The sequence below is a fragment of the Lepisosteus oculatus genome, chromosome 20, assembly GCF_040954835.1.
Source record: "Lepisosteus oculatus isolate fLepOcu1 chromosome 20, fLepOcu1.hap2, whole genome shotgun sequence".
NCBI lineage: Eukaryota > Metazoa > Chordata > Actinopteri > Semionotiformes > Lepisosteidae > Lepisosteus > Lepisosteus oculatus.
Genome location: NC_090715.1, coordinates 14108551 through 14134177, shown reverse-complemented (window position 1 = coordinate 14134177; position 25627 = coordinate 14108551). Strand labels below are relative to the sequence as shown.

The window sequence follows — 25627 nt, the reverse complement described above, 5'->3', positions numbered from 1 at the left end:
ATTGCTAACTTGTGATTCCATATCAACTCCATCTAATTTTTCCAAAGATAACATTAAGGCAGTAAAAAGTCTTTAATAAGCCTTTGGTTTGCCGTTTCAGATGAATACTTTTACACAAAACAGAAGATGAACATTGTTGCCCTGGAGCAAAAAAAAAAGACATCAACATAAGTTTCCCACAGAGTCTTTTAGTCATAAAGTAATTGGAACAGCAGTATCAATCACTTCTGATTGATACTGCTTCTGTATCAAAACTGAGGCAGGATACCCTTGTTTCTCCATAGAACTGCAATATCACAATTCCTGGAACACAGCAGTGCTCAAAAGAAAGGATGCCTCCCAGGTGCCATGTTTTATATGTAAGATAGCTCTCCTGGGACACATTGCAAGCATTTTAAGCCCAGGATCTAGAGCACCTTTCATCATTAACTAGAACCATGTGTTTTCAAAATGGAATCTTATTTTCATCTTCACTTTAAAATTTGAGTTCATAAACAGTAAAGCACCCATTTCAGTTCGAAAGATAAAACTGTGCGGTCCTCAACCCTTTCAACCACTTCCTAAATTTAATCCCATCGCCCCCCTCCCCCCAGAGCTCAAGCAAGTTTAGCCAAGGCTGATTCCCAAGGCCGTCTCTCAGAGGGGAGCCCCGCTAAGAAGACATGAAATTGAGATCATATAAAGAATATTTAATGAGCACCAAAATTGGGCAATACCCAATTAAAGTCCAGAGTGAATTGAGCCACCCTGCTTTCACTCTGCTTTGAATTCCAACACGGTTCTGACATTTTTCATTTTTACCCACATACTGAAACTGCAGTGCACAAAAGAAATGATTGCTCTGATCTTATATTAAAGCAAACGTAATACATTCATTCGCATTCCATGATTCAGAGGGCCAGGCCTCATCCAAGATGAAAAGAATCTGAAGCCAGACAGCTATTTAAAACCTACTTAACAAATTTTATAATGAAACTGTCATCATTTTGTTTGAAAAAAAAAAAAAGACTTTTAGGATTGAGTTATCTATAAGCCTGTATAAAAAGTCCTTAAAAAGCTTCTAACCATCTAATAAAGATTTTAAAAAAGGGATTAGTAAAAAAAGGGTTTCTGCATTGCATCATCAATATTGTCAATCTAAAGAAAAGAACCACAGCACTAATTCTCTGAGTTTTCAAAACCAGAAAGATACAGTATCATAGATTATTTTAAAAACACATTTTACATTCAGGTTTGGCTCAGAGTCTTCCACAGACCTAAGTGATATAAGTGATGATGACGTGATCTGAAGACCACCAGTTGCAAAGACTTCTTGCTGTTTGAATGGATAATACTTACTGTGAGAATTTTATCCTGAAAACCCAGGGCCTGGGAATCTCTGTCCTGAATCATGCGAGCCAACGTCCTTAAGGCAAGAGCTCTGGTTGGAACATCTGGATCGAAGGCTTCCAGAAGACACTCTGAGAAAGGTTTGCTTGGCTGTAAAGGAGCGGTATCACTGCGGCTGATTCTGGACCCTCGCTGGCCCGCAGGATCCGAGGGGAGTCGGTCATGTTGTGCTGTCCCACCCTCTGTCCCTGTGATCCGGCCTCCATCTGTTGGACTTTTCTCACCTGCAGGCGATTCCTCAACCTCAGTGGTCACCACGGAGCAGCCCTGTGCTCTTGAGCGCGTCACCGTGTCGGCCTCTCTCCCGCCCGCTGGGGGTCTGTCCCTGCGGCCGCCGCGGTCGGCAGCGATGCCCGCGGTGGAGCCTGAGGCGCTCTGAGCTGCCCTGAGCACGGCCTCTGTGGAAAAGGCGCCGTGAGTGGCGATGGTGGCACGCAGGTCTGCAGCCAACTCCTGGACTACCGGCTCAGGGTGCTGCTGGGATACGTGGTGTAACAGTGGTAGCAGGACTTTCATTGCAGCGTAATCTTCCGATTCCAGCTGGAAGCAGATACTTCTTGTTAAAAGTCAGACTTTCCCTTTCCCGATCCTCGGCTGTCAAAGAAGCAACTTGGTAATGAATGAAATCTCAATTGAAAATGTATACGCATCCTAAAATTGTGTCAATGCGTAAGAGTATCACTCATTGAAGAGACATTTCTACTTTAATATCTTGAAGAGCTGCTGTAAAGTTTTTCAAACTTTTCAAATGTCTTGCGTATGTTAGGTATTTGTTTAAAAAATGATTTTTCAGTAGTAAGCTGATTTGTGTTCAGTGCTGTGACTCATCCATTTCTCCTTAAAATACATACATAACCCCTCCTTGTGTCTTGATCTACGCCTGATCTCTAGGGCATTCCCCACACCCTAACCCACCCAAAACTAATCAAAATCCCTAAGAGAGGACACCGCACAAATGTATACACTACATACTAAATCAACCTCGCATACCTGTTATCGCAGTAACCCCTCCGGTCACATCCAAAACATTAAATGGAGAAAAACCAGCACATGTACTTCAAAATCCAATTAAGTCAACAACACAATAATAATATGCCACTAAATCTTATAATTAGGCAGCAATTACTGGCGCATTAAAGTGAATATCAGAAAGTACAGTGTCTTTACTAAACTGTTTCCATCATTATAGAATTCCATAATCATCACCTGACAGTTTAGTTAGCATTGTGTACCTTCACTTTTAATCCATTCACACATATAATCGTCCAATTCCTCTGACAAGAACAAAAATTTTCAAAAAAGTGAAACTACCATACTGAACAAAAATAGTCAGAAATTATGAATGATCTCTTTGACCTGGAATTGTTGACTAGACAACATTTTGAAAATATAAAGAGTCATTGCCCTATATCTTAAAAAGTCTTCTGATAGTTGAGTCATGATTATGATGACCATTTGCATGAGACAAGGTGAGAGTGCCCTGTAGTGTCTGGGATATTAACCTGGGGTTCTCTGTGACTTCCCTGATGAGTCTGTGGTTTGTGTCTGGCGAGATGCTGGTAGAATGACTGCTCCTGGTTAGAGTGACTTATCTTGAATTTTTTCTATTTGTAAACTGTCTGGCAGTGGATTGGTAGAGCCCAACAACCTTGGAAAGGTTTTATAATTTTTTCCAGACTAATGAGTATCAAGATCTCTTTTTCTAAGGTCCTCGAAGATTTCCTTAGATTGTGGCAAGATGTGTTTCAGCACACCCGTATTGTGAAGACCAAACTCACAACATTTAAAATTTTAGAGTTTTTATACTCGGCCCCCAAGGTCTACGTAATTATACGACACCTAATTTATAAAAATAAAGGTTTGCATGCTCTTTTTTCATGAACCTTAATTCATACATCATTTTGTTCCAAGAGACATGAAACTGCTTACTATAAATCCCGTAGGATATTTACATAAAGACTAGTTTTGATTTAAGAAGACTATAAAAACTAAAATTAAAATTTCCATACTTAAATTTGCACTTCACACACTTTGTCTTGGTACTGTACATGCATCCTGCTCTCTAGGAGCCAGCTGTTTGGAAATGACTAGAGAACTACACACAAATGTGATGATCTGAGGATGCAGATCGGCAGCTTTACCGTAGCAGCTCCAGCCAGCATGGTTGCCACAAGCCCCATGGCCATGCTGAGTGACTGGGTCTCCACAGTCCCCTCAATTTCTCTGTCCAGGCAGGCACAGACCCTCTGCAGCATGGCGGCAATGAACTCCACCACCTGTGGACAGTCACAAACAACGAGCGCTAACAAAAAGAAACATTCGCAGTGGAAGTGCTACCTGTCACTTTCGTTAAACACCAAACACGGAAGGCCAGCCTATTGGATTTTCTTCCAAGACCACCCACCAGACCACCTTGGGGCTCTTGTGGAGGAATGAAAAAACAGTGCTGTACTACCATCATACTGGATTTTAGCATAGGCTTTAGATCCTGAAGGCATATCACAACAAAAATTAGACTGCTGAAGGACTGCGTAGAATTTAACGCAAAGAGGCAACTGGTAAGACAGATGACAAATGCACACGGCTCTAAGATGCCCTTCCAACTGACCTGAATTGGGTTGCGCAGCAGTGTGTGGGAGAGTCTCTCACACATAACTGCCAGGACCTGCAATATCAGGAGCTTCTGCTCTTGTTTGGCTGTTTGTTGCTCTTGGTACTGCTCCAGCTCCAGGAGGCTCATGTTTAATGTGGATGCGGCCTCTTCCTCTTCCTCCTCCACCCAGGTTGTCAACTCCTGCAAGGCAAACCACCCACTAATAGGAACATAAGGACTGCCACAACCCACAGTCCATGTAAATTCAATAGACATTTTCTCCTTAAAAAACACAAACATCTGCTTTTTTTAATCCCACGTCACTTCTGTTGTGTTCCAGCTTGCAATTACGATTTATAAATGTTTTTTTTTTCCACACGAGGACTGCAGTCAAGTACATCATTATTTCTAGGACACTTTGGAAAATGCTGCAAATAGTCAGACAAGTGGCACTGCTGAGTTTCCAAACTGGCTCTCCCTCGATGATAATGCGGGTCAGAGCAAAAGAGACACCAGGAGTTTTACCCATCTCTCTCTCTCTTATTTAAAATTTAATTACTAGAATTTAAACAACTGAGATGTGATTGAGATATGACCATTAGGCAAGCAGCTGTACGTGTGACAGATGCTCTTGGTCACCGCTGAATACATTGCCAACGTTCCCTTTTCAATTAATTAAAATCTCTTCAGATATGGTGGTTGACAGACATCCAACAGTCTTACAAAAGTCTTAACAGTTACAAACCTTAGTCTTTATGTTTCCATGTATTAAACACTGATGACTAGTTCAGCTAAGTAGTTTGTTTTCTCTGTTCATTTAATTGAAAGCATGTACTTCTGTCTGTCAACTCTTGTTCCTTCCATGTATGTCACCTTGAGTTATCACATTATCAAGAGTTATCAAAAAACATTTTCTTATCTAATCTCCTTTTACAGGTAAAAAGTGTTTTTAACAGGTGTTCTTTTCTGTGAAACTGTCAAACTGGTTATAAGTATTTCATCAGTTACTCTTATTCTCTAGCATGGCAAGTGCCAGAAGATCAGTATAAGCATCTTACAGATTAGGATCACACTGCAGCAGGTGTATCTAGCTACATGTTAAAAGGTAGGCTAACCTTGCTGCCCCAGAAGCAGCCCAGGAAATTTAAAAAGATTTTGAAAAAATAGTTTTTCAGATACTATGTGATGTAATGTGTGTCCTAATTCAATTCATATTCCAATAAAATACAATTTTATTTAAATTCTGTCAGTATAATTTATGATGCTCATGATCTAGAAAAAAATTCCACTGACCATTAGTGTGAAGTCAACAAAATCTTTTAAAGAATTGGTGAGGCACACCAAGGCACACAAAAGCAGTAATACTACGATTCTGACAAAACTAAAATGACGCATTTTGTAATCACTGTCACTATCCTGAACTGTAGGAAGCTTGCTTTTACAAAGACAATCTTTCACACACAAAGCATTTACCATTACAAAACTTTTAAGAAGCTTGACCTCAATTGTAGAATAAGTAGACAAAACAATTCAGAAACTGTCTGTTTCCTGACGAACACATTAACCCTTCTTCTCACAGTCCTGACAAATGTCCTGGCTCCAGATGAGATAAATCGTCGATTGGGAAATAGGATTGCTTCACTTAATTTTGCCATTCTAAAGACAGGAGTCTTCAGCCAGTGTATTCTTCGCAGTTCTTATTCTGAGTGGAGCCAACATCGCATGTTCAGGAAACCGTAACCTGGAATATTTTTCTGTGAGGAGTGCTTATTGTACATTTCTAAATCCAACAATAAAAAGGGATTAGGGTTAAAATACGATGACATCAGAGTGCTGCTCAAGTCTGCAGCCGTCATCTCAATCCTAGTGATTAGTGAAACAGGTCTTAAGCAACGCATTTTATGTAATTGGCTTTTACAGTATCACTGCCAAGCCTCTGTTGACTGGTGTAACTATCATCTCAGCTCACATGCTCTAACTTTACCAGCCGAAAAGGAGAAGGACTAACTGGAATGCAGCATATAATGATCCACTAATGATATCTACCCAGTCCCAAATGTGATCTGTTACACTACCATTCTTTTCCATCTTCTCCATTTGATGCTGCTGCTGAGTGTTATAAGTTACGTCCATTGGTGTATTCGATGGACTGAGATTGCATTAAAAAACAAATTAATAAACTCTTCAGAACAGCCTGAATTATGACTACAAGAAAGACAGATCCACATTCTCTACTTTCCTTTCAGATTGGTTTCATTCATTTAATTTATTTATTTCATAAACCACAATTTGTTGTTTTATCAAAGGAAGCATGCATATTGAAATGGCAGATTTGAATTAGCAAAAAATGCAATTTGAAAATATTATTGTAGCTCCTGGAAGACAAAGTAGAATGCACCAATTTTAAAGATTTAAATGAAGAAGTTCATAGAAAATAACTTGTGATGGAGTCAATTTTCCAAGCTTATCTTGTGTCCAGATATGAGGAAAATTTGAGATACTGAAATCTCTGTATTACTTAAGTAATTCATTTGTCTTAAATGACTACGTTTATGACACATAAACAGAAAAAAAAATTGTTTGCTCAAATTAGATTGACAAATTTCTCTGTCAACACTTTTCTGAGTTTGCTAGAAAGGTAAATGAAAAGAGGGGAAAAGGACACTTTGAAAAACACCAGACATAACTGTGCTTTAAATGTAAACAAGAAGACTGTTGGGATTGGGCTCCTGCGACTATTTAAATATAATTTGTAGAGTTTTAATTACTGATTGTACCCAGCATTGTTTATTCCATGTCTTTTTCCCTCAATACGACTGTCTCCTAGTCACCCCAGGTAATAAGAGGTTGCATCTCTTTCTGAATTTCTGAATGTGGCAAAAGACCACAGAGGGAACTAGGGAAAAGGTATGATTTAAAGTACATGAGAAACATGCTGGTGCTGTGATTAAGGTGATAACAGTTTGCTAAGCTATCATTATTTGCTCATCATTTTTAAGTACCTTACAGTCATTAGAAATACAGAAAGACTTTGTGCTGAGAGAATGAGGTATTGTTTATAATTATCATTTACTCTGCGAAAAGATGTGTTTTCACAACTAATATTCCCAAGTAATGTCAGCTGAGAAGACACCTCACTTCTGCCTTTACATTTAGAGTAAAGCCAGCTTGAATTAAGTGTCATAAACACTCTTGGAGAAAGTGACTTCTTTTGAAATTACCTGATTTTCCTATTTCTCTTCCTTTCAAAAACACGCATTTTCTGAACTTGTTTTAAAAGTGCATTATGTGTAAAAAAAGACAAAAAAGCTACAGTTGTGTTCCCCACTGTCCTAGAAGTTTTAAGAACAGACTAAAAAGCTGAACATCTTAAATGCGATTCATGAATTAATTTATTCCCAAGAGTACACTGCTCTTGAAACAAACACTGCTAAGTCCAAACACAGGAAAACTAAGAAACAACCAATAGAAATAAAGAAATGAAGCAATTATCTGTACATCCATAAGACAAGTGAAAGATTTTACTACATTGTAGATGCTGATGATTTCAAACTTTCAACTGATATCTAGCAATGTGGTGAAAGGAAAAGTTGGGCAGGGGAAATAATCATTATTCTTTTGTTTTTAATGAAAATTTGAAGTGAACAGAAACAATGTAAGCTAAATCATTAGCCCATACTTTAGAGCAGAAGTACTTATTTCCTGGCATTGAGAGACTGAGCCAAGCTATTCTTTAAGCAATAGGTCTCTTTTAAGCATTAATGTCTTAAGACTTTCTTTAAACTGTGCAACTGATCCAATTAAGCAAATTAGTTCAAACTGAGTTATAACATTCTCTTGCAAGATGGAGGACTTTGTGGCCTTAGAGGACAAGAGCTGCAGATGTCTACTTCAGAGAATTTCCACCCAAGCAGCACGGTACCTTCAGCAGCTCGATGAAGTAGTCCCCAGGCAGACTGCTGTCCTGTAGGCTGGCCAGCAGGTCCACGAAGCACTCCACTCGCCACTGCTCAGAGGACACCTTCTCGTACAAGGCCTCGTCTTCATCGCTGAGCAAAACGACAGTCCAGTTTCAACCAAACTCCACATCGGCCGGTGTCTCATTTCCCAACCTCAGACTCTACATAATGGACTTCTTCACATTCAGACTCAGAACTTAAATGGCTGATATGACTACAACTTTGCGACATTATATATACTGTATATATTGTATATTGTATATATGCAGCTATAAACAAATGCCAAGTGAAATCTAATTTCCCTATTCAACAGCCCTAAAACATGTTTATGCGAGCCATGTGAAAGTAATAAACTTGTATGGTAATGCAGTGGCATGGAGACACCATGGGCAGTACGTATCGCAATGCTGTCGTTTACCAGATAGGCTCTCGCAGGCCGACCACAGCTCCTCCTTCACTCCCGGGAGAGAACTGGTACAGAGGAGGCTCGTTTCCCGGCTGCCTGTTCAAACCGCTCAGCTGCTTCAGTGAAGAAATTGCCACGACAGAGTCCGTCGTTTTAGAGAAGTACCACAGCAGGATCTCATGACAAGGGGAGCTTCAAGAACATTAGAGGACAGGAGTTTCAACAGACGTTGGCCAAACACATCTAAGACTGAAATCGCATACACAGAAGGACTATTCTTTTCAATTGTCAGTATTCTTTATGACCTCTTTTCTTTCACAGCACTGCTGTACCACAATGTAAGGACCCCATCTCCGTTTACAGTTAACATAAAACAATATTAGGAACCCCCGTTGAATAACGCACTGCAAGAACAGCTAGAACAAAATCTCTTTCACATGTTTTTACAGCCCAGTTGCATCTTATTCTAGTTGGTGTTATTCAGCAGTGTCACTACAACTGAAGCTATGTTGAAGGCTGGAACAGAGTGTGGGACTGAACTGAAAATGCCCCAGTTGTTACCAGTTGTCAGAAGGATTTAGATCTGAGGTTTGTTCTGGCCAGGGAAGCTCCTTTGGTGAACCACACTCGCCACAGAAAGAGTCCATTCATTTAACTGGGAGTTCCTACTATTCTGGACAGTGAGTGCATATCAATAAAAGGATTAAGCCTTATCTTACAGCTTCCTGGTACCAAAAGATACAGAATTATAAAAAAGGTATATAGAAAAAAAGTCCAATATTTATTAACCAACTACACCTCATTATTTTACTTTTAATCCTTCCGTCAACAAGGGGGTATTGGACACTGGGGATGATTGGGGCAAATAAATTAGTCATGCCACACTCAATAACTTTACAACGCTACTACAGTGGTAGTCACACAGAGTGCTTTGGACTAACAATTATGTGCTTTGGACAAGAAAAACTGTAATTCCCAAAACAGCACACAGTAGTATGTGTATTTTTCCGAACTGCAGATTCACAGACTCTATTTAGAATAAAAAAGAGAATGCAGCTTACCGTAAATGAGATGCATTTTGTTTGGTAAAACAATACAGAGAAAAAATTACAGGAATAACACTTCCAAGGGACATCATCAGAGCCGGAAGGGGTCTATTCCCAACAACACAAACCTAAGAGATATGGAACCAAAATCAAAAATCCAAATGTGCAAGCATCTGAATAATACATGATCACAGTATAATTAAGCTAAAGCGGACACCCCATAATTAATGCCCCTGGCTTACATCTCTGGTGAAGGAAGCACTGAATTATACACATTTTCATTTTAATTAACCTTAAACAGACATGCCATCATGATTAATAAAATGCAGCTCAATCTCCAAGTGCTTGCATTAGGGTAAAAAATGATAAATCGAGTTCACCTCCGATAATCCTGTCTAAATAATTAACAGGATCAGGCATATTTATGTGAATTTAACTAACGAAGGAGTGCCTTTGCAGTGTAGTTGTATGGTTTGATAAAGGAAATCACTTTTAAGTTGTCTAAAAAGTAGCCAATTAGACAAGGTAATTACTTATTTGGCTACAGGCAGTGGTGAAGAACCACACTGCCACCAGGGAAGGCCTGGGATTAATCACTAGAGAGACTCGTGTGATCTCTCACGTTCCTGCAGGCACATTAGTGAGAGACACTGTACTGATAGGTGGGTGGGGCAGAGGAGCTTGTCTGCACTTCCTCAGTCTCGCTGTGCAGTACAAGGCAGTACAAGAACGGTTCACGTGGGCAGAGACGTGAAAAAATAGTTCAAAATTGAATGAAGGGAAAAAAGGAAGGGCATGCCAAACATTTTTCAGACCACAACTTTAAAATGACTATTGTTTATACTATATATATATATAAAATATATATACAAAATAACGAGTTTATAAACTTCCAGCTATCATGTTGCCTCAATAGTATTAAGGCACAATTACACAAAAATGTTCATATCATTATCATGTAAAGAAATAAGCTCAAACTAAACTTCCACTGTTAGGCCACCTTTAAACATGCCATGTTGCATAGCCAAGTAATTTAATTTCATTCTGTCGCATCAGTTACAACTAAATAGTAGTTATTCATTCACATGGATGGTTCTGAATATACAGTACGTTTCCTGGGTTAAGCATAAGATATTTCCATACCACAAACTGAAAAGAAGTTTCCTCTGAGATATTCTGTTCCAAGACCCCTCAAACAATTTGTATAACAGAAAACATGGCATAGGAACAACAAAAAGGGATTAGAGATTTCAGCATCTTTATACAGAGAGCTTGAACTCAAGCCAGTAAATTTGTGCTACAAGCCGTATTGATATTCTTTTGGCTCATGTTCCTGTAACAGAAATAGCACTCAGTAAGTCATCTGTGGGCTGGAGAAATCTTTTATTAACCACCAAAAGCACGGTGAGTATTTTTTTAAAGAACAAATAGTCTAGCAAATTAACCTTTTTTGTACCTGACTATGCAGTACAAAGCAGCACAGAAGATTAGCACCAAAATACGTTAATTCTTGTCAATTTTTTAACACCTCATTTGGAAATATGTAGCTTAAAAGAACAGGGACAACAAATATATAAGCTGCATGTTGCAACAGGGATGTTGCAAAAAGGTTTTTGCAAATCAACGGTTTAGAAACGAGTACCGAATTTATCAACAATGCAGCACCACGAGCACTGTTTTGGAGAAAGCTGAAGTGGTCAAGCAAATTAACTGGAATCGACTTTGAGAAAGCAGCAGTATTTTTTTACACCTTGATATTATTTAATCTCTGTGGTCTTCCCTTCATCATGCTAAAAAGACAAAAAGACACTACCACTGAGCACCACAAGACTTTCCAGGCTCAACTTGAGTACACGATGTCAGCACTAGGGCAAAAACTACAATGTTTTATTAGAAATGTTTGCTTTGGGTTTACCTTATAAATATCTTCAATGCATCGGGTCAGGTCAGACTCCTCCACAACTGGTGTGCCACAATTATTGTCTAATAGTCAAAAAAGAAGGGGAGAACTCACCTGGTGTCGGAATAATTTGTACTTTAAAAACATTCACTTTCAAACAGTTGAGGTGTTTGACTATCTTTTTAATTCTCCTCAGACCCCACAATTAAATTCCAATTAATTTAAATCATGATCTGATCCTTCTAACTCTTCGATAAATACCACTTAGATCATTTACAACTCTCATTCAACAGTACTTCTGTGGAATGTGATATATTTCTCTATGAAACCAGAGAGCCCCAGAGGGACCTTTGCTTTTAAAGAAAGTCAATACACATTAAAACACAGGGCAGGAAAAGCCCTTGCTTACAGTCTTTATAATTAGGCAAACCACAGCTTTTAAATAAAAACCCTTGCTTGTGAATAATTAAGTCAGCTAACTGTAGAGTCAAGTCAGCAACAAACAGCTCTAAAAATAATTTACCTCGGTTAATTTTGGGAACTTTTATTTGCTGCATCTGCTGTCTTTATTGCTTGGCTCAAGAGGAGAGCTGATCCCTCACAAAAGTATCTTTTTTGTGCCAAGTCACTTTTTTTTTTTATTTGCTGTGAATGTCTTATTTTAGATAGTTTTATGATATAATCTTTGCCAGGAAACTGCATGAATATCCCAAGAACTCCAAAGTGCTGTTCTTAGCTTTTACCTGTGAGGCTCAGGCAGCTGACCAGGGGGTTCAGGAGGTGGGCAAGGAGGTACTTCTCTGCAAGCTGGGGCTGCTCCTGGACCATGGTGAGCACTGTGGTGGTCGCCACACGCTGGAACTGCAAGGCTGTCAGCTTAGCTTGCATGTGAAGAAGCTCCAGGACCTAGCCAGCCAAGCACCAAGAGAGAAAGCTTGTAATTCCAAAATTACAAGTTAATACTAAAATGCTGGCTCAAAGACAAAAAGAAAAATAAAAAGCATCTCAACAAGCTGTCACAGTTTTTGCATTGGCAAAACACAACCAAGTTGTGCTTTTTTCCGTAAGACCAATTTTTGCAAATGATCACAACCTATACTGCACTACACTAAGATACAACTAATATTATCAAAACCTTCTCTCATAAACTTCAGTCGTAAAGCAAGACAGAAAATATGGATGCCTAGTCTACTACTTCATTGGTTGTACCAGTAAACTGAATGCTAAGACTAACTGCTATAGCCTATTAAACAGCCTCCGAAAAACAATTCAGCTGCAATAAACCAGAAATCTCATCATCTGCTCTTTTCAAATCCTGCTGTTAAAGGCCTCAGGATCATAGTCAGTGAAGGAGGGCTCTATACATTATTCTGTTAAAGGGTGTGCTCTTCAGCAATTTATTTAGACTCTTAAACTCTCCCACAGAGTTCAAATTTTCAGATCAGTTCTGTTCTACAAATCATTTGGATCTTTAAGTCTGGTTAAACACAATACAGTGCAGCTATAACATTCTCATTTATGTCTTTTAACTAAGAGCCGCAGAACGGCCTATTTCAGTTTGTTTTGGCACCTGGGGGCACACCAGTCTGTAGTACTCATCTGCAGACAGAGACTGCTGGGGGCAGGTGGACAGGATCCTGGCCACTGTGTCACACTTTCTCCAGTCTGCTTCCCTTCCCCCATCTGACCCCGCTGTGGAGGAAGAAAATAGGTACAGTTCTGAAAGACAATTTCAAAGTAATACATTACTCTGTCACTGTTGTTACTGGCTTACAGTATATCATCAGATGTCTGTGCAGTGCTGGCACTCAACTGCATTTATCTTTCTAACTTTATTGCAGATCTTGATTCTTTTCTGCCTTGATATCTAGCACTATAAAACGAAATACATTTAGTGACTTCATAGATAAAAATGCATTACAAGACAGCTTACAAAAAAAGTGTGCTTCAAATAAGCGGAGATGAAAAAAAACAGAACCACTGGGAAGAGGTAATCCCTGTAAAACAAGATGCATTTGATTTGTAGAAACTGTCTTCTCCTTTGAAGGGAAAAACAGTAATTCTGGAACACAACCCGATATCTTCATTTTTCCATTCTTTCATAAAAACGCATTCAGCAGATTATTCTCCCTGTCCAACAGGCTTATAACATTTCTGTTTCAGCACTGTTGAGAGATTAGCCACACTGCTTTTATCTGAAAAGTGACTAAACTTAGACTTCAATCACTAGTGATTATAAAACTAAAAACTACATATTACCTTATTAAATGTTCACTTTTCATGGCTTTTATAAAACCCAGTTATTGAACAATAAAGGCTAGTGTGACTCAGAAGACAGCCTAAGGACATTCACAACAGCTGAATGTGAAATTCAATTAAAATGTATGACACATTCTATTGACTCCATACAAGAATCAGCCAGCAAAGACACTTGTGTGGCAAAGTGAGAAGAGTGCCTGAGGTCCCAGCATCTCTGTCTCTAGTCTGGGCAATGTAATAATCAAACCGTGACCTGCATTCCCCAAGAAGGGGTACACAAATTTCAGTACAGCACCAAAGCTGGATGAGCTTGAGTCAGCCAGAGTATCCTTGGCCTTCCTCTGAACAACCAATTCTGGATCCTGCTAGGTCCCTGTGGGCTTGCACTGTTGTCAATGAGAACTGCCTCCCTCCTGCAATCACTGTTAGCTCTCCAATAGGTAGTCCGAGTCCCACGGGATGATAATTGGAAGATGGATCCAACAAGTGTACATTTCTGAAGAAGACACCCAATGTCCTCACCTCTGCATGCTGAGCTAATCAGAACTGATAAATGAAAAATGATCATTTCAAATTGTGTGGTTTAAAACAAGAAATGACTGAAATCCAATTCTGAACAACATAAGTGAATACATTTTGACACTGTACATATAAAAGTTTCACCAAGATCTCAAAATCTTAAAAAAATAAATTAAGATGCCATGTGCAGCTGCTGTTCTGTTAAGTTAACTGACACTGTTAGCTGTTCTGTTACATTAAGTGACTCAGTCATGTCCTCGAAACAAGCACACATTTGGAGCAATATTTTCTCTCAGTGCTTTTCCCAGTAGCAAAATAATTTTGAGGCCGCATTAAATAAAAAAATCAAACCCCTCACATCACTCACAAATTTCAAACTCCAAGTTCAGTGGAAGTTTTCATCAGTCTAGAAAAAAAACAGAAAGGCACCTTTGCAAGTGACTTGTTTGGATCCTATGGTGTACAATTGGGATTTTTGACCCAAGACCATGACTGTTTGAGACGACACATTCAGACAACTTACACATGGCATCAATTTTATCCAAAACGTAGAAACCAGAAAACTCTGAAGTGCATCCCAGAAGCATACGTTGCAAGGCAGGACTGAGAGCACATAACTGTTTGTGTTCTCAATAGGAAACCACAGGGTGAACATGCAAACTCCACCCTAGGCTGGACTCAAACCCTGGACCCAAAAGCTGTTTGAAAGTAGTGCTACCTCAACGTCTCGAAATGTCCTGATTCAAACTATATGTCAACGTTAGCTGCCATAACCCTGTGGCCACCTTACCTCCAGCTCCTTCTAGAATCCCTCGGACTATGGCCTGAACTCCACTGGGCTGCATGAGCCTCTCAGAAAGCAGCTGCCCACAGAGGCGCCTTAGCCAAGCGGGAGCCTGCGCCAAGGCCTGCTTGGAGACACCTCCGGGACTCTGCTTCGCCTGCGGAAAGGCAGTGTTCAAAGAACGTTAACAAACAGCACAACACAGCTCTCAGCTTCACCCGGGAGGCATGGAAGATGCAAAATTTCAAATTCACCCTAAGCTGCAGCATAGTCTCGCCATGCTGTAGTCATAATCTAACAAGAACAAACCTCTTTCTCCAAGAACATTCCTTCAGCTCAGTACAGGATATATATATATAGTGCAGGCACAATTTACACATACATATAGCTGAAGATTCAGCAGCAGGTGCTGATCTATCAGATAACTCAATGTCATCTGATATAGCAAAGGTGTCTGCTCAAGTTCCAAAAGCACCTCAAACCACAGACATTTTAAACCAACGGGTTGACTCATTCAATATTAAGATTACTTGTCAAAATAATTGCTCCCCAGACAAAATATGAACCATAATGACCTTTCTACTAGCCTGAAAACTAAATGTAATTGTACTGTGCATTTCAGTTTACCATAAACATATTAACCAAATGGGCACACCTTCAATGCTGGAAGGCATTCATTACAAAAATGTGTTTACACGCCCACTATACGGTTAGCACACGTATGTAACTTCACACTATTAACATACTTTCCAACTAAGGCTTAATGTTTACAGTAACAGCACTTATGAGTCATGTATCTCTGATGAAAATGGTTGAATGGGCCCAAATTCAGCACAACAAGGGGTGGGAACAGTAATGAAGAAGAAAGGGAAACCTTGGCGAATGCATTTAGCATGAAAATAATTCCAGTGAAACATTTTTATTTTAAAGGCTTTAGTTTTAGTTTTCCTTTAAACGACAGCATTTTGATATGCAAAGATATACAAATAAACGGTAATCAGTTAAAATAACTTTAGTTGATGAGATGATTTGGTTTTGCAAGTAGTCAGAACACTGTTAAGCTATGACAAATCCTTAAGAAATGTACAGCGCTCCCACAAAGAGTCCCACTGGCGTAAAAGCCTCATTAGAAAAAATGTGTAAGGTAAAGGACATTCTCACGAATGGGCCCTACGAATGTGCACTCAAGAGCATAATATAAATCAGCTTCAGATAAGCACTGATTTACCCAGTTGTTCTGAGAAGGAGGGTAATAAATTCACTGCACTCACATTGACATGGCAACTCTCAGGTCTACCACTTTAAATGAGAGAAGATATTTCTGTGTCTAAGGATCTGCGCCTGTGGCTGGAAGGTTGCCGGTTTGTAACCCACGGCTGGCAGAGGAAACCTACTCCATTGGGCCCCTGAGCAAGGCCCTTAACCCCAGCTGCTCCAGGGGCGCTGTTTAAATGGCTGACCCTGCGCTCTGACGCCAAGCTTCTCTCCCTGTCTGTGTGTCTCATGGAGTATGCGAGTTGCAAGTTGGGGTATGCGAAAAGACAAATTCCTAATACAAGAAATTGTAAATGGCCAAAAAGTGATCTAAAAAAAAAAGTGTAAAATGGAAACATCTGAAATCATGGGTGAGTGAAGTTTGTTCTAATGTTTAGTGGGAAAAGTCTTGCTAACAATATTTGAGATATGAAGGTAATGAAAACTGTACAACAATCCACACCATCATGGCTGAGACCTTAAAGAATCGTCCTCAGTATCTTTTCTTATTATTAAATAATTAATTCATCATTAATTACTTAAAAAAATAAGTAATACTGTAGGTTTAGTGTGTTTATGTACATCAGTTGCCTATATGATACTAGCAGCAAAGTTCAATAACTTATATATCTTTGTGTGACAGTATGACTTGAATGGGTGAATATTTCTTAACTTTTGTTCTAAAGTCAATTAGACCCTGCTGATTGCTGTTGCAATCTGTCCAGGAGCTTCTCCATTTGAAGCAATAATTGTTTTCTATTTGTCAAAATTAAACTTCAAATGATATATTTTAAGAAAGAGCAGGATAGACATCTTTTTTTGTTTCACAGACTTTTGGGTTTCATCTTTCCAGCTCATCCTGCCAAAATCCAAACACTTACTTGTTTTGGGCCACCTTGCAGGATCAGGAGCTCCTTAATGATGATTGGCTGGTAAACTTTTCCCAGAAGCCCCTGTAGTGCTCTTTTACAATTCCTGCGTTCTTCCATACTAACTCCCTGTAACACAAGAACATTTTTTAACAGAAAATCAGAACTACAAGGAAAACACACGTTTCGAACCATGGCACCTATTTTTTTGCATCTTTGCATGAGTTTGCATCTTTGTTCGTGTTTTTAGCACATGTACTGTACAATCTGTACAATCTAGCTGGTGCTGTCCTTTTCTGATTCTTCACCTTTCCTTTCCTCTCATGCCTTCTAGTGGTAAGATTAAGGATTGCAGTTGTTAACATCAGTGCAGATCCTGTGCCTTCGCATCCTCGAATAGAGGACCTGTTAAGAAACAGCATCCTAAACAATATACTTGTGAGAATTACTACACCAGATCTACTGCAATATACAGTTTCTTTAGCATAATTTTCTAAACCCTGGAGTAAAAAGCTTATTTTTATCCTAAGAGACCTCTGAGAACCAAAAATCATTGTAAATAATTAATAGATGCGACCCTTGAAAAGGATAAATGTTGCCTCATCTCTAAGATTAATGGAAGCATTTAAAAATACAATACAGAAAAGAGCATTTATTAACTAAAAACCTTTGAATATTAGTAAAAATGTTCTATTAATGCTGGCACAATATTGGCAATTCTATGAAAGAATCATAAATGGCCAATGCAAATTACTGCACTCAGTCTCTAGGGAAACACATTTTGATCAACTCTGAAAACTTTATTAGCATCAGTCATGAGGCCAAATGCATTCAGATACAAATGCAAATGACTCCACGCCACTGAAATCATAAATTTGCAAATGCAAATGCGATACCTTAACTTTCAACACTACAAAAAGATGATAATTTATGTGCGATGGCAAATGCATTTCAAATACAGTTCAACTGTAAACATTAATTGATTGCTTAGGTTATATACGTATTTGCTTAATACAAAATGACTGACATCTTTATACTAGTGTATAACAGTACCCTCTAGTGGAACTGTCTGAAACATAACTTCACAAAGTACAACTGTCATTACAGAGGATAGCTGTTAGGAACTTAGCCTGACCAAATTAGGATTTTATCTAGTGGATTTCCATTTTCTTTTTATGAACTAGTACAGGGGTGGTCAACTGTCTTGTATTATCACTTTGTTAAAATCCTGGGTCCCCAAAGCCATCTTAAATCAGCTGGTGCCAGAACAGAGACGTCTCCAATGACTATCAGCATGAATAATAACTTATCTCTTTTGATTATTTTTACATCACTCCTGAATTAATATCACCTTCTGTGATCAGTTGTTCATGGCTCCTACGACTGATCAAACCGAGAACAGCTAGTATTTGACCCAGAGGGTCACTGCAGATCAGTGCTCCAGATAACTATTTTAGACAATCAATAAAAGGCAACTTACAGTATAGATCTCAAAACATTAAGATCTTTTAGATGATGCCAACTGAAAGGAAATCATCTAAAGATGCACTTTCATTTCTGAACTTTATAAACTGATATAATTATAATGACAATTAATGATGAGCTTGTAAATCAACGGTTTACATGATAATTTCTGTCTCACAGCAACTAAATTCTCTTCTAGCTAAAGGTGTCTGTCTTTTTGGAATCTAAATTGGCGCTCTGCTTCCCTACCTTCTATTTTTATTTACAAATGAGCCTTAACTAATTTACCTACGGTTTACAAATCAACCACACTTTAACAATGACATTATTGCAATGTAATAATGTCAATAAACGAGTGATTAATATTTATATTTATGTAATAATAAAATCTACATGTGTACTATGTAAAAGTCATGTTAAGCCTCTTAAACGGCATTGTTGGAATTTTACTGGAATTAAAATACTTCAATGGATTTGTTTTGGGATTATTTCATTCTCTGCTGTGGGAATTGTGAATCACATGACACATTAGATAAAAGTGCAGCAAAACTATCCTTTCCTTTTTATTTATTTTTATTGAAATACTGTACAGTAATCTCATGAATGCTGTAGATTTCTTAACCAATAATTCAACATTCTTTGTCACTTCTTTTCCCTTTCAGCCTCTCAATCACTTTTGCTGCATTATTGCTCACTTTTTTTAAGGTGCCAGGATTAAAAGTAGCGATTAATACTGAAATGTCAGACAGTGCTTAAAGTAGAAGTATCCCAAGAGTGCAGCAACAAAATGCCTTTACACCGTGTGGGTCAAGGTGCAGCAATGCCCATTGCAAATTCACCAATAGTAAGGGTTTTGTGTAGAATTTATTCAGCGTGTGAAATACTCCACGATACATGAACGTCAAAAATGAAATATAATACTGACCGACATTACCTTTCCTTGCTCAGTGACAACAGCCAGCTCGGCCTTAGACCTGCTGGGGCAATATCCCAGCTGGCACAGCCCAGCCAGGATATCACCCAAGTGACGGGTGAAGAGCATGGTGCCCAGTGAGCAGAGTTCAGCCACCTCCAACAGCGCGGTGCAGGACACGAACAGCCTGCGCGTGCCGTCGGGGGGGACGTCTCGTTGCAGCGCGCTCTCCACAGCCGCTCCGAAGGCAGAGCGCCGGCTTAGAGGGACGCCAACCCCGGGCAAAAGGTAGGGGCAGATGCCCAGGGTGACCACAAACTGCAAGGCGCAGCAAACCGTCTTCTGCTGCGCAATGCTCAAGACATCAGGAGGCAAAGGAGGGGCAGCCTCAGGGGTCCTCGAGTTAGGCTTTGTGGGATTGAATGACTCCAAGAGTTTGGTGAGGCAGCGCTTGAGGCTCTGCAGAAGGACCAGGCACTCCAGCACGAAGTTCCAGGTGACATCCTGTGAGCTTTCACACCAGCTCGCCTCTTCTGTCACCTGAGACCTGAGGCGGCCAAGCTCTTGGCACGCAGGGTCACTGCGAAGCCTCTCACCCAGAAGCACAATGTTGGCCTGCAGAGTTCTCAGCAAGGCCTCCTTTTCTGTTGTATGCACATCGCTGATGCCAGACTCTGGAGAGAAAAAAAAAGTTGTTCAAATATCCCTGGTCCATTAAAGAACACTGACACATATCTTCTGCTTCACAAATTATATTTAGGGCAACTAAACAATTTTGACATTGAAATCAATAAAATACATTCACATGGCAAACAAAGGTGCTAATGTTTTTACAGGAAAGGCACTTCATTTGAGACCTTAAAGCTCTTGGTTATTCAAAAAAAACTTTTTTTCTAAATGTTTTACGTAGCAGTTTATCATCTGCTCAAAAACAATGACATGGAAAATCATTCTACAAAATCTGAAACGACAACTGTCAACTCTCATTTTAGAGTGCAACAAACAAATCTTACAGTAGTTCAGGTGGGGCGCTGCGTCAGCATGCATAGGCTGCAAAGGAACAAGTAATAGGTTTATTCCATGCTGAAAAAAAGAAGAAAGAGAACCTGAAGAAGGCTCAACGGCCGAAATGTTGTGTTCTCTTTCTTCTTTTTTTCAGCATGGAATAAACCTATTACTTGTTCCTTTGAAGTCTTACAGTAGTCCACCCTGGCCGTGTGTTTTGATCGTTTTGTTCTTTTACACATGAAATGACTAGCCATATGCTTGACAGCTGCAGGACTTCTGTTTTAATTTCAGACTGTCTCTCTACTTCATCATACAAACCACCTGCTTATCTGGTCAAAATGGAAGTGGTACTCCGGGTTTAGAAACAGAGAATTAGAAGTGACATATTAAACCTTCTGGTTTGTGCCTCGCCTGGGGAACTGGGTGGTCACTACTGTTCTCCAGATTTTTCACATGATCAGTCATACCCAGCCCCACAGCCTCTGTCCGGAAAGTAACACAATGAGGTAATTAAAAATGTCATATAGACCGAGGATCATCCTTCTCTTCTTCAGAGACCAACAATCACGTCTTGTGACCTTACCACAAAGACACAGACACCCGATCCATGACAAAAACCAAACAAATATAAAAGGTCTTTTCAGGTGGTTGGAGTATTTTTTTCCACAGGACATAACTGCAGGGCTGCCCACAGGAAAAAGCATAGGGATAACCTCCACCCCCACTTCATACTGTATATATCCAACACCTAGAATATTGCACGAGCTTACCAACCATCATATTATTGTAACTAAACAGTATTATCCTGAACAAGATGTTTGACCACAACAACAACAGCTTTGATTACATAGGGATCATCAGAGATGTACGCTGCCCATGAAGCTGTCTGTGGAAGAGCTGTGTGCCGAATCACCTTGCTATTTAAAATGCCAACAGCTTGATGATGGAGGTCAGTTTTGCTTTGCTAGCAACACTTCCATACATACTGTAAATAAACCAACATAAACACAAAGGTTTGACCTTTACATTCAGGTCATGATGTGATTTACAGATTAAATATATTTTTATTTATTTTATTTCTGGATGCAAAAGGCCATTATTTGGTGGTTTTTGCTACTGATGCGCTGTTTACTGTTTGAGCTCATCGAGCCAATAAATCTTTTACTTTAAAAAAATTAAGTGGCCAGCGACCAGGCGACATGGTATTTGTGACTCTATGACTGAGCTGTGAGGAAACCCTGTTTTGTCTTGTACATCTTACAAACATAGCTATGATTTTCATTGCATGGGATTCTACGTCGAAAATTGCGATTACATACTATTTGAATTAATGGTTTATTTTATTCACATACAAAAACACATTGCTTTATTAAGGGGATCGCAAGACTCTATAACAATTTAAAAATTGTACGTTCCTTACTTTTATTAAAAAAAAACACATTTTTAACCATGATATAAATGCGTGAGATTTTTAGTCCAACGTGTGAGGCCGTGTGTTTCGCTCCCTATGCGTGATACAAGTATTGCACAAACGCTATGCGATTATATACCATCGTGACTGCTGGTCGCCAAAGGATCTTGTGAGGTATTCCCATGAAAACAGAATTTCGATATTGTGCATAATTTGTCACTGTTCACACATTTGTCAAGCCAGGCGGCCCGCCTGTATAAAATTGTGGGAAACCCTGCATTGTATCTATTTAAGGAAGAGAAACGAAATCAACGTTTGTTCTGTAAAACTAAGGCTAGGTTGTGCAACACTAAGCAGCAACGTATCTAGCTGAAAATAGTCATACAAAGAGTTCCAAAAAAAAACGTCATTACTGTCAGGCGATGCCTTCAGATTCAGTGTTTTATCTGTGATTTAAAAAAAACCTTAATTGCACAAAATGATTTCGAAATCAGAAAAGAAAATAATGCAAAAACCTGCACATCTTCAAAAACGTCGCAGAGTAATTGTTTTCGTTTTCGCGATCGCTATATTTCATTCATTATAACGAGTTAATTATGAAAATTCCAGAGAAATCCAAATGCATTAGATCTTAAAATAAACTACATAGTCTTAATCATGAGATAAAAGTTTTGATTTAACCGACAAAAAGTATGAAATAACAGCACGCTTAAGACACACTAGTACAACAAAAACAATACCTCAGGAAGCAACAATTCATTTACATTATTGAATTCTGAAATCTGAGGTGACAAACGAGTTCCTATGTCCCTCGCACCTTGTGCCATAAAGGCGTATACCTGATGGAGGTAATTTCATATACATGGTTCTATTATTTTTATATAGTGATGTTCTATTACCATTTAATTATTGTACAAAATGCGTTGTTATTTTTTTATTTTTAGCGGCAGAGTTTCGATGGATTACTAACAGCTACACTTTAAAACCTTCAAACTGAACCTACTCAAAGACGCTTAGAGCACCCCTACAAAACACATGGTTACTGTGACTATCTTAATATGACGGCTCTACTGACCAAACTATTCAAACGCAGGGGCAGCAAAGCCCCCACCTAAGATTTTAAAACATATGAAAACGAACCTGTGCTACAGTAACACGAAAAAGCGAATAATATCGTTCATATTATCCATCTATGAATTGGTTACATTACTCTGCTCTCCTCCCCACTGATAGCTGATGTGTGGGGAGCGTTCTGGCGCACTATGGCTGCCGTCGCATCATCCAGGTGGGGCTGCACATTGGTGGTGGTGGAGGGGATCCCCATTACCTGGAAAGCGCTTTGAGTGGAGTGTCTAGAAAAGCGCTATATAAGTGTAAGCAATTATTATTATTATTATTATTATATTCTGGAGAAAGTTTCGCTTTCCAGTGTCCAGAACTTGGGTATGCACAGCTAACGGGGAGACAACGGATGAAACAAGACAACTTTTGCGGCAACAAAAACTCACAATACTGTTCAACACGCGTAACATGTCACTGACCTGCAACAGGTTTAATAAGAATATCAAGAGCCTCCAGGAGTTTCACCAACATCTCTGTTAAGTTACGTGGGTAGGAGTCCCATGCAAATCAACAACACTTTCGCGTCGCACTGAAAAGACGTCACGATACCTTCCCATGATGAGCCCATCCTCGTCCAACCTTAATGACGAGTATGGCGAAGAGCTGTAAGGAGCTCTCGTTACTATTGATATGTTATATATGTTCTTGTTTGTATTGTTGATATAATAAGGTTTTAAAACTGACTTGTTACTCAGCGTGTGAGAGCAGTATTTCACTTAAAGCAGAACAAGACTGAAACCCGACAAGGAAAAAATGTAACGAGGTTAATGAATTTACACCAGTAGTTTATTTTAACCTGAACAGCCATACAAAGGTATTACAAATAACAACAAATGCATTTTTTATGTTCGTCTTGTAAAATGATATGTATACAAAAATCAGATTAGTTTCCCAACGCATATTTTCATCGGTCGTTTCATAGTTGTACTAGTTTACATTACGCCTAGTAGTGCTCTTTACATTCTTAAATATTGAATGTTTTATACTATAATGAGAAATAAAGTCAGTTCAATGCTAACAAATGTGTTTACGTAATCTGATAAGTACAATAAATAACCTCTGCTGCCTTAAATCACAAATGAGGACAGTTATGAATGAATAAAAATAAATAGCTAAATAAATACATAAATAAAATAAATAACGACTCCATATAAATCTCGAATTCATGTAAAAACATGCCTTACGGAGCTTATCAATATAAGCAACTCGGTTCATGTTATCACTTACAATAACAAGAGTGCATTTTAAAACAAACACAACACGTATATATGTGACTCATGTCACTACAATGAGAGTTAAAAGACACAATTATCCTCTATAAGAGGCTAAGAATGGGTCTTGGGTATTACACATGTGCAAGCCACTGGGACTTTTATATATTCCACAACGTAGGTATACTTCCTCTCGTTCAACTTGCGATGCGGGCAATCTATCCTTTTCAAAACCATCATGGTTTGCTCCACGGGGACAGAGTTCATGGATAGATTCTCCGTCCCGTCCTTAGGATCGATGCATCCCGAGCACAAGCACTCGGCATAGGCCAGTTTTTTCGGGAATCTGTTTTCATCCACATGGATTCTTCACCAGACAGCAAAATGGGAACAAGAGAAAACGCCGTTAGAGAAAAAACCGCCGCATAAATCGCTTGCCTTATTTTCATCAAGCAACCAACGCTTTTCTTAACATCAACCAAAACACACGCACATCCCTGAACTGCTGTACAGTACGTATTTCCTGCCTTGGTTTTAGCACCTATTTTAAACTTGTTTACATAGGTGGGAATTTTAAAATGTTGACGCTAGGCTTAGATGGTTTAATCTCCACCCATGTGCTTAATGACATTATTCGAGTCTAATCTCACAGCTGCAACCTAACAAAGTCTGCAAAGTGGAATCGGCTCTTATCCCTTCTCTGCTGGAGACGCATAGCGCACCTTGAGGAATAAGGAAAGGCAGTGTCCTTACCTGTACCGCCAGGGGGAGATGGAGCGGCGACTATGATCCCCCATCGGACGCTTAACGCGGTAGTTCGGGCAATCCTCATGCGTGTTCCCTGGGTTTCTTTCCAGCTCCCTGACCATGTAATACGGTGGGTACCGTTCCAATTCCATCCGTCCTACGAAACTCCTGTAATGTTTCTCCAGGTCCCCTTTTGCGTAGCAGCGATGCCCTTCCGTCAAACACAATCGTGTCACGGCCAAGAGAACCAGGATCTGCAATAAAGAAAAAATAATATATACAGTCTTGTATAAGAGGAAACCAACGCAAGAAGCCGCACTTCTTGTTAAAGTTTAAAAGAAAGCTTGACCACATTGTCCGTATGTCAGAGAATAATGGTGTAAAGCGCCCTGGTTTTCCTTATGAACGTACCTTCAGCATGTCTGGAAAAAGTCAAGTGGTTGAGCTCCTAAGCAAGGACAGCCAGCTAGTTTCTTTGGCTTTCAGGAGTGTGCTCTGTGTTCCTGCCATAATTTGCCCGTCGAAATTTATACTGTAGCTCCAACTCACTTTTGTCCTGGGGAAAATCCAAAGAAATAATTTACATGATTTTGACTTCCTTTTTTTTCCCCAAGTTGGATTCCATACCTACGATGTAGAATTAAGGGGGAGGCGCCTATTTTAGAAGATGAGGTCAGACGCTGAAATCAAAACGAGAGACTAATATTCGATATGCAGTAACATCATATTCTTCAGAAAACCTAATGGCTAAAAAATGAAAGCCAGTTCAAATA

At 39.3% G+C, this 25627-nt stretch overlaps 2 protein-coding genes across 5 annotated transcripts in view; both read right to left on the bottom strand.

The window, feature by feature from the left end:
* The window catches only part of tango6 (transport and golgi organization 6 homolog (Drosophila)), a 41753-nt gene extending 18326 nt beyond the window's left edge, over positions 1-23427 (bottom strand). Inside the window, exons 1-13 of one of the 4 annotated variants that reach the window (XM_069181250.1) lie at positions 23316-23427; positions 19368-20029; positions 16991-17107; positions 14862-15012; positions 12864-13012; positions 12037-12199; positions 11309-11376; positions 9409-9521; positions 8360-8539; positions 7905-8031; positions 3998-4183; positions 3531-3665; positions 1339-1929 (exon numbers count right to left, since the gene is read on the bottom strand). In XM_069181250.1, the coding sequence (XP_069037351.1) occupies positions 1339-1929; positions 3531-3665; positions 3998-4183; positions 7905-8031; positions 8360-8539; positions 9409-9521; positions 11309-11376; positions 12037-12199; positions 12864-13012; positions 14862-15012; positions 16991-17107; positions 19368-20029; positions 23316-23367 (2694 nt within the window). In that variant the 5' untranslated portion in view covers positions 23368-23427. The remainder of the gene's footprint in view (positions 1-1338; positions 1930-3530; positions 3666-3997; positions 4184-7904; positions 8032-8359; positions 8540-9408; positions 9522-11308; positions 11377-12036; positions 12200-12863; positions 13013-14861; positions 15013-16990; positions 17108-19367; positions 20030-23315) is intronic. The other 3 variants (XM_015368289.2, XM_069181251.1, XM_069181252.1) reach the window with 3 other exon arrangements.
* Positions 23428-23678: 251 nt separating this feature from the next.
* il17c (interleukin 17c) lies at positions 23679-25418 on the bottom strand. Its single transcript, XM_006641274.3, has 3 exons — positions 25266-25418; positions 24861-25108; positions 23679-24474 (listed from the first exon to the last, which is right to left on the bottom strand). The coding sequence occupies exons 1-3, from the start codon at positions 25272-25274 to the stop codon at positions 24222-24224; spliced, it is 510 nt and encodes a 169-aa protein (XP_006641337.1). The 5' UTR covers positions 25275-25418; the 3' UTR covers positions 23679-24221.
* Between the last annotated feature and the right edge of the window lie 209 nt (positions 25419-25627).